At 39.3% G+C, this 16,398-nt stretch overlaps 3 protein-coding genes across 7 annotated transcripts; all 3 read left to right on the top strand.

The window, feature by feature from the left end:
- Window positions 1-4: 4 nt before the first annotated feature.
- On the top strand, window positions 5-5,240 carry LOC103990521 (uncharacterized). The gene is made up of 5 exons (XM_065191051.1): window positions 5-284; window positions 1,961-2,130; window positions 3,031-3,091; window positions 4,657-4,727; window positions 4,811-5,240. The coding sequence occupies exons 1-5, from the start codon at window positions 47-49 to the stop codon at window positions 4,928-4,930; spliced, it is 660 nt and encodes a 219-aa protein (XP_065047123.1). The 5' UTR covers window positions 5-46; the 3' UTR covers window positions 4,931-5,240.
- Window positions 5,241-6,064: 824 nt separating this feature from the next.
- On the top strand, window positions 6,065-11,839 carry LOC135585569 (subtilisin-like protease SBT3.6). Of its 5 annotated transcripts, none has more exons than XM_065191048.1 (11): window positions 6,065-6,633; window positions 6,714-6,805; window positions 6,877-6,974; window positions 7,043-7,198; window positions 7,289-7,400; window positions 9,371-9,914; window positions 10,187-10,284; window positions 10,362-10,601; window positions 10,678-10,792; window positions 10,887-10,983; window positions 11,160-11,839. In XM_065191048.1, exons 1-11 carry the CDS (start codon window positions 6,553-6,555, stop codon window positions 11,729-11,731), a joined length of 2,205 nt encoding a protein of 734 aa, XP_065047120.1. In that variant the 5' UTR covers window positions 6,065-6,552; the 3' UTR covers window positions 11,732-11,839. The 5 variants fall into 5 exon arrangements, with proteins under 5 accessions (XP_065047120.1, XP_065047118.1, XP_065047117.1 ...); XM_065191046.1 differs by having other exon boundaries at window positions 6,068-6,633; window positions 7,043-7,185; window positions 9,358-9,914; window positions 10,887-11,088; XM_065191045.1 differs by having other exon boundaries at window positions 6,074-6,633; window positions 10,887-11,088.
- Window positions 11,840-12,175: 336 nt separating this feature from the next.
- On the top strand, window positions 12,176-16,322 carry LOC135678346 (protein DETOXIFICATION 46, chloroplastic-like). The gene is made up of 5 exons (XM_065191044.1): window positions 12,176-12,530; window positions 12,623-12,711; window positions 12,777-12,871; window positions 15,862-15,926; window positions 16,123-16,322. The coding sequence occupies exons 1-4, from the start codon at window positions 12,508-12,510 to the stop codon at window positions 15,880-15,882; spliced, it is 228 nt and encodes a 75-aa protein (XP_065047116.1). The 5' UTR covers window positions 12,176-12,507; the 3' UTR covers window positions 15,883-15,926; window positions 16,123-16,322.
- The last annotated feature ends 76 nt before the right edge of the window (window positions 16,323-16,398 follow it).

Below are 16,398 nucleotides of genomic sequence, written 5' to 3'. Positions count from 1 at the left end.
GGCACCGGTCCAGACCGTCGCCGACACGGAAGCATCGTGGTCTACTATGTCTGGAGGATCCATCGGTGGTGGCGTCGGGCGAGGCGAGGGAATGGCGGCGGAGTCACCCGACGGGGCCTGCCACGGGGATCGGAGCGGTGGAGGTGACGGCGATCTGCGGCGCAACCCGAAGCCCTCGACCTACAAAGGGAAGTCGTGCAAGGGATGCCTCTACTATTCCTCGCGGCTCAGATCTGACTCCAGTAACCCCGTTTGCGTCGGCATCAGCCGGACTCTCCCCCAAGGTCCATTTGCTTTCTTCCTGCCTTAAAGGTTTCTAGTATATGCAGATTATAACCTGAATTTCCATGGCAAAGATGAACTTTAGGGTTATTGAACTTTAGGTTTTTTGGATGATAGAATGTCATGCATGTGTTCATGAATCAGGGTTATTGAACTTCAATACTGTGGGTGTATTGTTGATTTTAGCAACATGTTGAATTGTTTGTCAACTCATTCAGATACTTCTGCTAATGGATTGGTGACCTCCACTATGATGGAAAGGAAAGTCTGTTATCAGTTCTTGGGAAAGAAGTATAGGATATCATCGTAGGTCGCAAAAAGAACAACCAAAAGAATCAACAGCAAATAAAATATAAATTCAAGATTTAGCATTTAAAAATATGAAACAAAATAAGTTAATCAAGTCCCTTGCATGATGCTTTATGCCACTCCTGCTATTGCCAGCTTAAAACATGTAAAATATTGCAAGTTTTCCATATTTGATGCCTGGTTTATAAGAAAACGGTTCGTTTAGTCAAGCAAATTGCTACACCATGTATGATAGTGATGTCAGGAAAGGGAAATAGAATTATAGGGAGGATACCTGACTGAAAATAGATGGTACTCTCTTATTCTTGCCTGGTCCATGTGTCTTAAGAACCTCCAGCTCACCTACGGTTTTTTTTCTTTGTTATTGTCAATGAATTGTGTTGTTAGAATAGAGTTGTACAAAATTGACAATCCAATCTACATGTTGTCACCTTAATGGTGAAGTTCCTTATTAACATAAGAATGCAGTCTTGTTAAAAGCTGGATTGGAACTTTTAAATTGGTAGGTGTTAGATTCAGTACCAGTTTCATTAGTGCCCTTAATCAAATATATTATGACAGTGTAGAGCTTTCAAGCACTATCTGAGGTCAATGCTCTTGGTGCCGTGGAATCACAGCATTCTTTCTTGTGCTTCCAATTGGATAACAAAAGAAATTGATTTGGTCAGTTCCTCAATTTTCGGGTTAGATATTCTTTAGCGGCTATAGAATGTCTTCCTCCTATTTTGGAGTCACATTAACTAATCCTTTTATTATAAGATAGCTAAACCAGTTTGTCATATATCTATAGTGTATTATCAGTTATTAATTGTTATTTCAACCTTCACATGTTAGATTCTTCTTCAGGCCATAGATAGCATTGAAAATTATGTCAATTTGATTGCAGTCTTAACCAAGACCATAAAACCTCAATAACAGAATGTACTTTGTTTCCTTATCAATTTCAGTCCATCATATAGGTCCTCTTTCCTCAGAGAAGTTTCCATTGATTAATTCCATGGAGTTAGGCATGAATATAAACCATGATATTAAGTGCCATGGAGTTAGGTATGAGTTAAAAACACAGAAGTATTAAGTGTACATTAGCTGAAAAGTGGGTTGCTTTTTAGGCTTCTTAAATCTCTGATAACTAGAGGACTTTTCGGTGGTTTTTATCTATGATTGACCTATTAGCACATTTCTATCTGATTTTGTTTGTATTTTTTTTAATCTTGTTCTTTTTCCAGTCCACCATAACTTAAGGAGTTATTTGGTCTGAAATGACTCATTGGATACTGACATATTATCATATTGTTTTTTATCTGAAAAATTGGCTACATGAGATTCATTCTATTTTCATTGACAAATAAATATGAACTCTTGTCACCAGTACCAAGCTACATCATTGGAGAATCTGAAATGGAAACTACAAAAGATGGTCATAACCTGTCAGATTTCAAGTATGCCTGTGTTGGTTATTCAGTTTTTCTTGATAAGAGAGATGACCCTGTTGGAAAGCCAGAGAACCAAGCAGAGTTGCCGTTTTGTGCAGGCATAGAGGTATTTCTTGCTTCTATGACTTTCTTAACTGCATTTCCCTTTTTAGATTTATCAGAAGTATGCATCTTTTAATCATTATTGTATGTGTCTCTATGTGCTTTCTGGAGCAGAGAGTTGATGCATGCATTAAAAACCACTGGTATATTATCCAGATGCACCTACTGCTGTAGTTAGGCATACACAAAGACAACTTCTATTACAGTTCTTGTTTGCTCTGGCAATTACTGCTAAGCTTGTAACATGGTTTCCCATGGGCTCCCCATGGTTATTTAAATGATGGTTTCTCTCAGTGTTGGAAAGTTTAACCTGGTTATACCTGGACAAAGCATCCGTGAATGATAATATCCCATAGTCAGCAATCTTATTTATGAAGATATATATGTATGGCAGTGGAAGGTTAACTTGGGCAAGCCGTACCAAGGTCTTATAAATCAAGCAAAGACAAACTTGTCCATAATTCCATCACAAGATATTTGTCCATATAGAACTAGTCGATCTCAACCCTAGGTTCATATTGACCTTTGATATGTCTCTCATAATTAATATTGCTTGCAAATAGCATAAAAGATGTCATTGAACTCACAATCAAAAACATGGAAATAAGTCTAAATAATTATGGTTACCTGGAGACTTATCTGTGTCAAAGAAATTTCTAGTGCAGACATGTTGCATGAATTCATCTTGTTATTTTTGGCTTTACCTTTTATAAAAACTCAAGAACTTCACTGTGGTCCAGACTCCAGAGTGCTGCAATTTATAGATATTGACAACAAATGGAATAGCCAAGAGTGCACTTTGAAGAGTTAACTCTTGTATCTTTTACTTGCAAAAATATTATGTTTTTTCGGAACTCAACCTTTTCACTGTCAGTTTTCTAACATCTGTAGAAATTTATTGTAGCTATTGGTGGACAGGAGAGCTTCAACTGCTGGTCATGTTCCTGCAAATGTTCACAAGGAAGGTATTTGAACTGCAAAATGTTTTTTGGGAAGTTCTAATTCATATAGGATGTAAATGGATGTTGAATTATGTTTTTTCTGTTACACTGGATAATAGTGCAGATTTCTTGATATGATTATATTCTTGGTTAAGGGGTTAGGCTCGAAACATGCGACTTGATGTTCCTTGAGCTCGAGCTCTCAATGTGGAAAGACCAGTCTTATGAACAACATGAATCTTTTTGCTAGTTCATGATGAGGAAAGTAGCAGACTGTATCTTTTGTGAGCATTTTTTTCTTCAAAAAAGCAAGGAGATGGGAAAAGTGCAATTTGTACTGTCAATTTTCTGAATATTTATACCAGAATAATGGCTGAGATCATCAAAGCATTTTATTCTTATTCTTGTAGATCCTAAATTGGAATTTGGACCAGTAAATCCCTTAGAACACTGAGTGGGCCTGAAGAAATCAAATTCGTAATGTTATTACTATTGTTTTAGACTAAGCTTGGAAAGTGAGCCAAGAAGTAGAAGCTGAACCAGGTCAAAAGTTGTTTATTAGAGTTCTGTTTGGTACAAGCATTAATGGTAATACATCAAACTTAGTAAGTTGTTACAAATCTGAAAATTGTTATCATTGGTCAAATTATAATATGCTTATGCTTAAAGAGACTTCTCGCTGTGTATTCTTAAAGTTGTTTACTGAAGATTATTTGCATTTGTAGATCATTGAAAATTTTGAGAAGCTGTTTGGGCAAGATGTAGGGGATTAATCAGTATAAAGAAGTCATAACCATAAGGTGTTCTTCTAATATTGGCCTCGCAATAGCTAAAGCCAAAACCCAGAGGTTTTCAGGATTTTTTGTGACCCAGATGGAACCCAATGTTTACTGCATATCAAAATTGTGATAGCTCAGAGTGCAAATCTGGAGCTAGATTAAGAAGTCCATATGCTGTACCTAATCAATTTTTCAAAAATCTTGTACATGCTGTGAGCAGCAAGAGTTGTTTCTAGCCTTTGTGACTATAAGAACAATCTGATGGAGAGCTAAAGGTACTCTCATGATTCAAAGGCTTTGATAATAATTAGAGGATGTGAACTGTGCAAAGACATGCATCTTTGCAAGTTGCTCCTTGGCTATAATGTTTCCAGTGGACTCTGCTGGTTATAGTGGATACAAGGTTTTTAGCAAAGATGTATCAAGAACGTCTGTTGTCGCCATCTAAATGTGGGAAACTATTTCTTTAACTTTTTTAATTGCATCTTCTATTGTTGTCAGTTAGCCAAACTAAAGTTTGTCAATTTGCATGAAATTTAAACAAAGTGAAGATTCATATTCTTTTTTTGCAGATACTTCTTGCGCATTTTATTGATATAGCTCAGTGGCAAGAAAAAAAAGACCTACATACCTAATACAAATAGTTTGGACCTTAGGGCTTCTTCTTTTTGTGTTTTGTACCTTTTGTGATCTCCTTGCCGTGATATGGGTTGTCCACTGTTGCCTGCTATTCTCTTTTGGTGTGTCTGTTTCTCCTGTATTTCCTTTGTCTCTGCAATTTGGCAATCTGATCGGGTGTTGTCGATGTAGATGCTACGCTTCGTTCTCAACCACATCCACACCGACCAGCTCAATCTTCAGGGGACGAATTCTTCAGCAGGAAAGCAATTAGTTTTAATTCTATTTCTACAGATTCCCCGTCCAACTCAGTGTGAAGAATACTGAAGGCTTGTCTGTATGCAGGTTTAGAAAGAATGCTGGAGTAGTGGCATCAGGGGTGGCCAGAAACCTGAACAAAGTGGGCAGTTACATCAAAGAAAACATCGAGGACATATTGTATCCTTATCGAAGGCCACCCAAGTAAAACCTTTACCCTAACCAACAGTTGAGCTCAACGGAGCGGTAGCAAGCAAAGACAGTGGGTTCGGATCTCCCATGTTTCTTTCCTTTCTGTGCTGTATAAGTTTGAATGCCATCACTTGTTATGAGAATAAATCTGTTGTAAGAATCTATGTGCTTGGATGCTGCATGTTGGCTTTGTAGCAACATTCCTTTCTTTTAAATTTCTTTGAAATATTGTGGCATTTTCTTTTGTTGGCTTAATGTAATTCCTCTGGTTGTACATTTAGTCATGTCATCTGCCAATAAAATTGGTGTTTGTTTGTGTTTGACCACACTCAATGTGACCATGTCAACTGATTTCATGTAAATCTGTTATGAACATTCTTCAGAGGTTCTGCATAGAAAATAAAATTATGGAAAAAGACTAATAAAAACAAATATTTGAGTTCCTGAAAGAACAGAGACTGATGCAGGACCCAACTGGCTGTCCTCCATTCTGTAGTCTTGTCCTTGGAATTCCTGAAAGATCAAACGACATGAGGACCCATCGGTGTCTCAACAAGCCAATATATTGCAGGTGGAGGCTACTTCTTTATGGGTCTCGACAGATTCCTTTCTGTTCTTTTTTGCTCGATCTCAAACACAATAAATGATTGTACGTTGTCACTACCTACCTCGACAACCACTGGACCATGTCGAGGTTGGCTCACACTGTTTTCTTCTTGGAAGAGAATCCTTAACCTTACCACGGGCCTCACCGCGCATGAAGGATACAGTCATGAATTAGGCTGCTTAATCTCAATCGGAGAAGACAGCGGTCGCAGACGCATACCGACGAAAACACGCTTGCTAGGTGACAGATGAAGGCAGACCTACCGCTGCCCTTTATGTCATTTCTCTTGCACCAGTGAAATGTCACTACCAAACTGCTGGTCAAGATCTTCCATCGAAATGGATGGTCGGTCAAATCCAACGCTGCCCGTCACGCTTTCTGTACCAGAGACATGTCTCTTTCGACTTCCACATCCCTCGAATCACCGAGGGGAAGAACACTCGATAAAAGAACGCGAATGGCTCTGGTTCCGAGGAATGGATTCAGATGGCATGGCAGGCAGGCAGGCCATGTCTCGTCCACCCAGAGAAACAGTGGCCGCGAAAGGGATGGATAAGCTCCGGCCCTCTCTGTCTCTCTCTCCCCACTGATGGTGGACGTTGCTGTTGTAATCACCCTGTTCTATCTTTCTCAATTCTACACGCGTTTCTCCCACTGCTGTCGCCTTCCTCTCTCTCTCTATATCCGTGCTCGTCACCAAACCACCCAGAAAAGAATCCACTGGGCGAGTCAACCCACATCGTCTTCCACTCCCATTTGCCTGACACACTCAAAAAGCCATACTCCCAAGCACCAATCATGGAGGAGTGACTTCAACCCCAAGCGAGGCGAACAGCAGCGGCGCTTTCCCCCAAGCATGAACTCGGAGTCCAACGTGGATCCACCGACACAGGCCCGAACGGAGCGAGAAATTACAGATCGCAGTCACCACACGTTAAAGCTCCCTCTTTCACTCCATGATTGCACGACCACTGCGCCAGTACAATCGACTCCTCTATATATGAACTTGTTCCTCGATTGCTCCCGAAACCATGGCTGCTTCTTCACACTTCACGCTTCCTTTCCTTCTGCTACTGCATCTCCTGCTCCTCGGTCTATTTTCAGCAAGCAATGTACGCTCTCCTCCTCTACTTCATCTCTTGTTTCACTGTGTCTGCTCCCTGCTGTACTGCGTATTGATGTCCCCCTGTAGGTCTACATCGTTTACATGGGAGAGAGGGCGCAGGACGAACCAGCGGCAGCTACGGAGCTGCATCATGCAACGCTGTCCACCGTGCTTGGAAGGTTCGACTCTGCTCCTGGCCCTCTTCGTTCCTACCGAAACTACTCGTGTGATTCAGACTTTTTGTTCGCAGCAAGCAAGCGGCCACTTCCTCGATTCTTTATAGCTACAAGCACGGATTCTCGGGGTTTGCCGCGGTTCTGACAGAATCTGAGGCAGCTCGTGTTGCCGGTAAGTTTGTGAACGTTTGCTGGTCGTTTTGGGTCCCGGGCGTTAATTGGTACTGAGCATTGTCATAGATTTGACGGGAGTTGCTCATGTCGTTCCGAACCGGATTCTTGATCTGCACACGACGAGGAGTTGGGATTTCCTTCATCTGAAGTCAAACCCTTCGGGTGGGCTTCTTGAGATGAGTCGGTCCGGTGATGGGTCGATCATTGGGGTACTAGATACTGGTACTCTTTACTAGTTTACTCCTCCTTCTGATCACTGGTAGCCGACATTGAGTTCATTTGTTCTTAGAAGTTTGTGTTTCTTGATGGAAGGAATATGGCCCGAGTCCGAAAGCTTCAGCGATCGTGACATGGGAGAGATTCCATCTCGTTGGAGAGGAGTCTGCCAAAAAGGAGAGAAGTTTCATGTTTCTGACTGCAATAGGTCAGTGTTTCCTTTGTTGCCTTAATTGATTGGCACAACTCTTACTCTTGAGATGCACATAAGTTGTTTGTGAATTTGTTGCTGAAGCAACAGCTCCCAAATTTGTGCGGTCGATTGCCTATGTCAACTTCTTTAACTTCAATTCTGACAGTGCTTTGCCTTACTGAAGTAGAAGTGCTTTCATCTAAATGGTTTAGTTATCGGCATGGCAAGACACATCATAATTTTGCCTTCCTGGGGTGAACAGAACATGATGTTGTGATTCTTGAAACATCCAGCATTTGAGTCGAGACTTTTATTGCACACACATATTTGTTGAATGTTGAACGATGGCCAAGTATGAATTTACTACTGTCTCAGACCAATCCTGTTTTGTTGCAAATTTCGATTTGGCCATGAAGAAAAAAAGGTGAACTTCTTGGTAATGGAAGAAGGCAAACATGAAAGAGGATGCGAAATTTGAGCTTTTGTAAGTGGATCAGTGATTGACTTCATTAACAACATTCAATTGTATAGTCGTCCGCCTTTAGATCTATTCTGGAAGGCTGGGAATATGTGCAGTGCTGAAATCTACATCAGAAATTTTGATTGCTTTTGTGTTGTCCTGCATGTATTTGTTTTTTTTGTTTTTTTTGTTTTTTGCCTTATCTTGGTTCTTATAGTAATCAAATCAAGGTATGTAATACTGTACCGTACCGGTATTTCGAGGTTGGCTCGGTACGGTATCGTGTACCGAGTAGTACATCTAATTTTGGTGTAAAATCTTCCAAAAATACTTGAAAATAAAAAAAAAGTTAGGATAAGGTTTTAAAGTTAAAAATAAATATAGTAATAGTATAAGTTTAGCAAAATTAATATAAATTAGGTAATAATAGTATCATATATTTTTTTCGGGCTTTGAAGAATATCTTGTGCAAGGTTCGTATTTCGGTCCATCACGAATTGTCTTTTTAAACATACCTCTTGATTAGAAAGTTCTTCCTATTAATCTTCTCAAATTAGCCTTGATTCAATTCATAAATCGTTGTTTTGTAGAGTTTAAGAAAGCACAAATGTAAAAAAAAGTTTGAGATAGAGTGAAAATGTAATGGAGCGAAATAGGGGAGAAGAAGGGGTTTAAATACTACGAGAAATGGCTCCAACGGTCAAATTGACCGTTGGAGCACTGTATCACTGTTACCGAGCGGTTTTAATTGACCGCTGGAGCACTGTATCACCGTTACTGAGCGGTTTTAAATATTTCTTCCTCTTACTATAGCACTGTAACATGTTTCGTTCGATAGCGGGCGGTCCGCGTACCGGTACGTACCGCTCGTACTGAGCGATATCATTTGAAATTGCATATCATGAATCAAATAATAGTTTACTTGATAGTTAAAATAGATGCTTCTTAGTTGTGACCGAGTTAAGTAGCCTTTAACATCAGAATCTGTCAAAATTATCTTGTTGAACTTTCTGAATCAACGTGAGTTTTGGGAAATGTATCGTTGCTGTTTTTTAAGCTGATGTTTAGCCTACATCTTTTACTCTTGATTCTTAGGTGATTTATCATCAAATACCAAAATATGAAGGTGGTTATGTTTTTAATAGCACTGATCCCTCCTGCACACTTAAATATAATCATTTGATGCTCTCCATCTATCCAGAACTCAATTTTTTATGATGTACATGGATAGGTCTTTCTCCTTCTAGCCTAGACAGACTATGCATATTTACTTTCTGAGAAACCCTCTTGTCACATTCCCAGTTTTGCTAATGATTGTGCCCATCTTTTGCTATAGCTGTGGATTTGTAAGGGGTTCACAAAATCATTGTATACCAATCTCTCTGTTATTTGCAACATTTTGCACATGGCATCAATTCCTAAGATTGAGTTTGTATTCCTGACTAGTGAATAGAAACAACAGTGTTCTAGACCTTGTGATTATTGAGGTGGTGACTTCAAGTTTCACGATAGGGCCTTTCTGCAGGAAAATAATTGGCGCACGATGGTACATCAAAGGATATGAAGCTGAATTTGGAAAGTTGAATACAAGTGACATACTGGAGTTTCTATCTGCTCGTGATGCAGTCGGGCATGGTACACACACATCATCTACTGCTGCTGGTGCATTTGTAGGTAATGCAAGCTTTATGGGAATTGCTCGAGGAATAGCAAGAGGAGGTGCTCTAAGGGCTAGGTTGGCTATTTACAAGGTGTGCTGGGCTACTGGTGGTTGCAGCTCTGCGGACATCCTTGCCGCTTTTGATGATGCAATACATGATGGGGTAGATGTGCTTTCAGTGTCTTTGGGCCAATCACCCCCACTTCCTACCTACATTGAGGATGTTCTGGCCATTGGTTCTTTTCATGCTGTGGCCAGAGGGATAACTGTTGTCTGCTCTGCAGGAAATTCTGGTCCTTTCTCACAGACTGTGATAAATACGGCTCCTTGGGTTATAACCGTTGCAGCAAGCACGATAGATCGAACTTTTGTGACATTCATATCCCTTGGGAACAACGTAACAAAAGCGGTATACATTAAACTCCTCCTCATATATAGCTCACGATTCACTTTTTTTTTTTTTTTTTGAAGGCAAGCTTGTGATACATTTAATAGCTTTCATAAACCATAAATTCTATTTTGAGTTGTTTAATCATGCAAGATATTTTCTGCATTTATGTTTTGATCAGATACTTCCTAATCAGTGTAGCAAAAATGCTTTTGAATTTACATGCTTTCAACCTGTGAATTGCAATTCTATAAACAACTTTCTTTGACTTGTCTCCAATTGTAAATATTCAGGGTCAAGCATTATACCTCGGGGAGCATGTGGATAAGTTCTATGGGATAGTTTATGCTGAAGATATTGCTTCAGATAATGCAGACAGTACTGATGCCCGGTAGGACCTTCAATACCTGTGCTTAATTATCCGCCTTGTGTACTCTCAAGTTTCTAGCTAAGATGATGTCTTTGTAGAGGTTGCGGTGCAGGTTCGCTAAACGCAACTCTAGCAAGAGGAAAGGTTGTTCTATGTTTCCAAACTCGGGACCAAAGATCCCCTCTTGTTGCTTCAGACACTGTACGAAGAGCTCATGGTGTTGCCGTTATCTTTGCACAGTTCCTGACTAAGGATATTACCTTTGCTTTTGATTTCCCCTGCATCCAAGTTGACCTTGAAATTGGAACATCTATACTCACTTACCTGGGCAGCACAAGGTACTTCTTAAAATTGATTTCTCTTGTCATCATGGACTCGCAACTTAATCGATTTCTATAAATTGTTATCGCCCAGGAAACCTATTGTGAAGTTTAGCACCACAAAGACTGTGCTGGGGACAGTGATTGCCCCTGAAGTGGCGTACTTCTCATCTCGAGGTCCTAGTTCACTTTCGCCGTTTGTGTTGAAGGTGCCACTGTAATTCAACTAAATATCAAACACTTTCAGTGGTTCTTATTTGTGCTTGATAAACTGATAACGCGTTAATCACCTCTCCTTTTCAGCCAGATATCGCTGCGCCTGGTGTAAATATCTTAGCATCTTGGTCACCAGCTTCCCCTCCACGCAATATGCCTCCGCTTAACTTCAAGATCGAGTCAGGTACCTCCATGTCCTGTCCTCACATTTCTGCAATTGCTGCTCTTCTCAAATCAATCCATCCTAATTGGAGCCCGGCTGCAATAAAATCTGCAATAGTCACAACAGGCAAGCGACATCCACTCTGTTTCGACTGTATTTACCATGAGTATCGATCTAAGCTGTTTCTGCTTCAACAGCCTCTACTATCGACGAGTATTCTCTTGGCGTAGTAGCTGAGGGAGCTCCTCACAAGCAAGCTAACCCATTTGACTTTGGAGGTGGACATGTGGATCCGAACAAGGCCATCGATCCTGGCTTGGTATATGACATGAGAGTGTCTGCTTATGTGCATTTCCTGTGTTCCGTGGGCTACAACAACTCAGCCGTGAGTTCATTGACACAACATCCCACCATCTGCCATGACATATACCAATCACACAAGGACCTAAACCTCCCTTCCATAACCATCCCTGAGCTGAAAGAGAGCTTTACAGTCACAAGAACAGTCACAAATGTCGGTCCAGCGACATCTACCTACACTGCTCATGTGGAAGCACCTAGAGGGGTAAGCGTTCGTGTCAGACCCTCAATCTTAGCGTTCAACTCGACCGTGCAGAAGCTCAAGTTCAAGGTGACATTTGGGTCGCGGCTGAAGGTGCAAAGTGGATACTTGTTTGGGAGTTTGACATGGAAAGATGGAGTCCACCATTTGGTTAGAATTCCACTGGCAATTCGCATTGTCATCGATGAGTTCGATATTTACACTTAATAGGATTGTCTTCTTTCTCCTTGTTCGTAAGTGTCTTTGAAATAGCAGTGAGTAGATTGTGACTTCAAAATCTCATTCTAAAGAAATCAGACAAATAATCAAATGATATTTCATATGTATATATATATATATATATATATATATATATATATATATATATATATAGTATGAAATAGAAGTGTCAATAATCAAATTTACACCCCACTAAAAAATATATAAAATTTAAAAATAATTAAAATATAAAATAGCTAAATATTTGTGATAATATTTATTGTTATGATAGTCATTTGTCAAATTTTGAAGGATTTTAACACCTGTTAAATTCTCGAAATAGTTGTTAGACTATAAAGGATACATATGGGGATCAATATAAAAAGAAGTAATTTCAAAGGGATATATGTGCAAAATAGCCGCGCTTTGAATAAGCACACATCCGCGCTTCCCTCCGCCCTCCCAACTCGCCCTAATCCCCCTCGTCGCCGCCATGTTCTCTCCTTGCCTCTCCTCTCGCCCTTCCCACCACCTTGATGGTTCGAATACGAATCGACGTCCGCCTTCTTCGTCAGCGGGTTGCCGCCGCCCAAGAAGCGATCTCAAGCTTGCGGCTCATCTTGTCTCCGATCGATCCCGACCGCACCGAAGATGGCGATGCTTCATAGGTCTCGGTTCTTGACCTGGAGGCCTACGATTCGGGAGATCCGAACACTTGGAAGCAGGTGAAGGAGATCGTTTTGTTTGCCAGTCCGGGACGGAGGCTCTGCATCCACGGCTCGACGATGAGACCGGTTCTCCAACCTGGGTAACCACCGCGTCTCTAATGTTTCTTGAGCGTTTTTTGGATGACTTTCCTTCTCTGGTTCTCGATCGTGTAATGGGTTTGTTGGTGATTAGGGCCGGGAACGATTGTTCTGCGATTGTGTTGAGCCTCATCGATGCGATGGTTATGGGCCTGGGAAGATGCTGGGACCTCGCCGCCATAGGTGATTTCCGTCTCTTGAGGTTTTCTTGGATGCGATTCTTGACCCTGGAATTCGCTTATGATTAGGGCCGGGAAATGTTCCTTGCGATTACCTGTGCCACATCTTCATGTTTCTGTCGATCGCCGCTGCACGACTTCACCTCGGACATGATCGCCACTTGGTAAGACTCTAAGTCTGTGTAGATGGATTAATTTTGCTTAAGCCGTAGCTTTGTTGAGGTAAGCATAGATTATCTCATAGTTAATTATCAGTAGTATCTCGATGTTTATGCTAAAAAAAAATTAAATTAACATTCATCTAAGTCCATTTACTCTAATATCATCGGTTTTGCAAACAGAAACATAAAGATAAATTATAAAAAGATGATTTTAACGTTTTTGATGATGACGGATGATGTCGATGGTGGTAGACAGTAATGATTTCAATAAGCGCTCGGGTGCTCACCTAGGCGTTCAGGTGAGGCGAGGTGAGGCTCAAGCGCCTCGCTTCATTTCCAGGCAATGCGCTTCAAAGAGGCATCACCTGGTTGCTCGCTAGAGCCCAAGCGTCGGGCGCTTCGAGCGAGCGCCCTGGTTAAACCAAGCAATCGAACCAGTGTTTTAGGTCTGGTTTGATCTCTGGTGCTTTAGTTGGTTTAATCAAACTAACTAAATCATCGATATCAGTCTTCCTCTTGCGACTTCCTAAACCTAACCCTACTTGCCACTGCTATCGTTGCCACTATTGTCGCTCATTGCTCCCATTGCCACTGTCGTCGCTCGTCGCTGCCACTATCGTCGCTCTCGCTGTCGTTGCTCTCAGTTAGCAGTCTCGATCTTCCTCTTACTCACACTCTTCTCACTTCGATAATATACTGTTAACAGTATATTAAATTTATACTAGTAATAATATTTTTATTTATTAAATTAATAATATATTTTTTGATTTTAATACTATTAATTTTTATTTATTTAAAACTATTATTATTATTATTATTTTAAAATTTGAGATTTTTTAATATGATATTATGATTTTACAAGATTTTCTTAATTTAATATCATATTATATATTTTTATATTTTAATGTCTCGTTTCACTCGGGCGAGCACCAAGCGCCTCGGGCATTTTTGGATCTTGGCGCCTAGCGCTTTTTAAATCACCGGTAGACAATAGCATCGTTAGGGTCGCGAGTGACTGTTATGGATGAGGAGAGCGACAATGAGAGGTGAGAACTTCTCTGCATTTGCGTTAAAGTTGACGCTTTGTGGAGCGACGAAAGGGCTGTCAATGTAAATGTCGAACGTCATCGTTCAACAATTACATCAGCATCGATGCAAATACAAAGTGGCCCTTATCTTTTGTTGTTGCTTTCCTCATCCATAACAGTCACCTGCAACTCCCAACAACATTGTTATCTGCTACCATCAATATTGTTCGTCGCTATTGACCTTTACCATCATAAATTGAAACTTTAAAATTATTTTTTTTACTTTTCATCTTCATATTTTCGTTAATAAAATCGACGACGTTTAGAGTAAATGGACTTAAATGTTTTACTTTTATAATTATAGAAATATCAATATAACTTCTTAAAGTATATAGACCAAGATATTAAAGTTAGCTAATTATATAAGATAATATGTAATTAGTCACTTTCTAACTATAGCAAATACAAAGTGGCCTTATCTTTTGTTGTTGCTCTCCTCATCCATAACAGTCACCCGTAGCTCCCAACAACATTGTTATCTACTACCATCAATATTTTCGTCACTATTGACATTTACCACCATAAATTGAAACTTTAAAATTATTTTTTAACTTTTCATCTTCATATTTTCGTTAATAAAATTGACGACGTTTAATATAAATGGACCTAAATATTTTACTTTTGTAACTATAGAAATATCAATATAAATTCTTAAAGGATATGGACAAAGATATTAAAGATAACTAATTATATAAGATAATATATAATTAGTCACTTGGAGTTTTGATTGATTAGTTCTTCTGATGGTTTATATATATATATATATATATATATCAGGAAAATAAGATAACGTGAAAAAAAGGTTGTGCGCCCTTCGTTTAATTGATGAGTAGTAGAGATAGTGGACGTGTGGAAGGCACAATAGAGTTTAGACCGTTATTAGGGTCGTTGTTTTTGTCCACCGCACGTGTTCCAATTTGATTGTCACCCTTTCAGAATGTTGACATGGCTGACCACTATTTTGTTTTTCACCGAGTAGTGGACTCCTAGGTTGAATAATTATGAAAAAAAATTTATCTTGTGAGATCAAAAATAAAAAAAATATATGATAGTAACATCATTTAATGTTTAACGAAGAGATCAAGAAAGTGTGCTCAGTTCGAAGAGTTCAGAGTGTTTGATCGATTGAAAAATATATATTTTTTATTGCTATGCTAATAGATATGCTTAAGGATAAGAACCACCTATATCAGAATATCAAAAAATGATTATATAATATCTCTATGGCTATTTTGCATAGGGCACATGGGATAGAGAGACACACGAGGTCATTAGAGTATGTTAACTTAAACAATCTCGTGTAAAAAAAAATCAGACATAGAAGCATGTAAGGAAGGGCATAGGAGTATATTGATTAGACTTATATGATCGATTCGATTGCACGGACCTTGGTTGATCGCTCATGATTTCATTAGATTCTATATATTGAATTTTTATCGATGGTCAAATCAAGTGATATCATTTATTATATATTGTACTTGGGATAATGTCAAACTCAGGGATAATAACTACCTATATCAGAATATCAAAAAATGGTTATATAATATCTCTATGGTTATTTTGCATAGGGCACATGGGATAGAGAGACACACGAGATCATTAGAATATGTTCACTTAAACAATCTCGTGTAAAAAAAAATGAAGCATGCAAAGTCAATAAATCATTGAGGTTTACTTCAATTGTCATACTTGAGGGCATTAAGATGTGCTTGACTTTAACTGCCTATGGAGTGTTAGAATATATCTTTCAATGAGAGACTGATGAAAGTATTATGACCCAATGAAAGTATCGGAGCATTAGATATAGAAGACTTGCAAGTATAAGACATCTCCCATTCAAATATATATATTTTTTGTTGAAACTGTTGTGTCCTAAATAAAGTTTCTTTTTTTTTGGCTTTTCAGAGAACATATGGACTGAGATAGTTGGACAACAAATCTTTTTTACGTCCTCCACCAAGTATCATCAGGTGCTGGTTGCAATATGCATTATTCTATCCTTCAAGCTCCTGAACACCATAACAACTTTATTGCTTATGAAATGCTGCTGAATGTGTTCATACGGTAACGATTTATACGGTTCATCATGGAAAAATAATGATCGTACTACATTGACCTGCTGAATGAAATGCTGCTGAATGTGTTCGGTGCATCATGGATTTGCAGGTGTTGCTGAATTCATTCAATCTAAAAGAACCTAGAAACATTGGCGCTCATGCAAAGGACAACCCTACATTTACATGCTGACTGAAATCAATATAATGAAGTGCCCTCAAATACCTGAGCAATTAACATTTTAGTAGTAGAATTACCCTTCCAATTATTGGAAGGAACACAAAGGCATGTCGGGCAGTTTAATGGTTAAACACAGACTTTGTTGTTTAATGCTCGCGGTGTTGATAGGGACTGAAGCTGTGTAACTATTGCTTGATGGCCATTCTC

The sequence above is a fragment of the Musa acuminata genome, chromosome BXJ1-7 (genome assembly GCF_036884655.1).
Source record: "Musa acuminata AAA Group cultivar baxijiao chromosome BXJ1-7, Cavendish_Baxijiao_AAA, whole genome shotgun sequence".
In the NCBI taxonomy this organism is placed as follows: Eukaryota; Viridiplantae; Streptophyta; class Magnoliopsida; order Zingiberales; family Musaceae; genus Musa; species Musa acuminata.
Note: the sequence above shows the minus strand (reverse complement) of the source record. Positions and strands in the feature narration are given on the sequence as shown.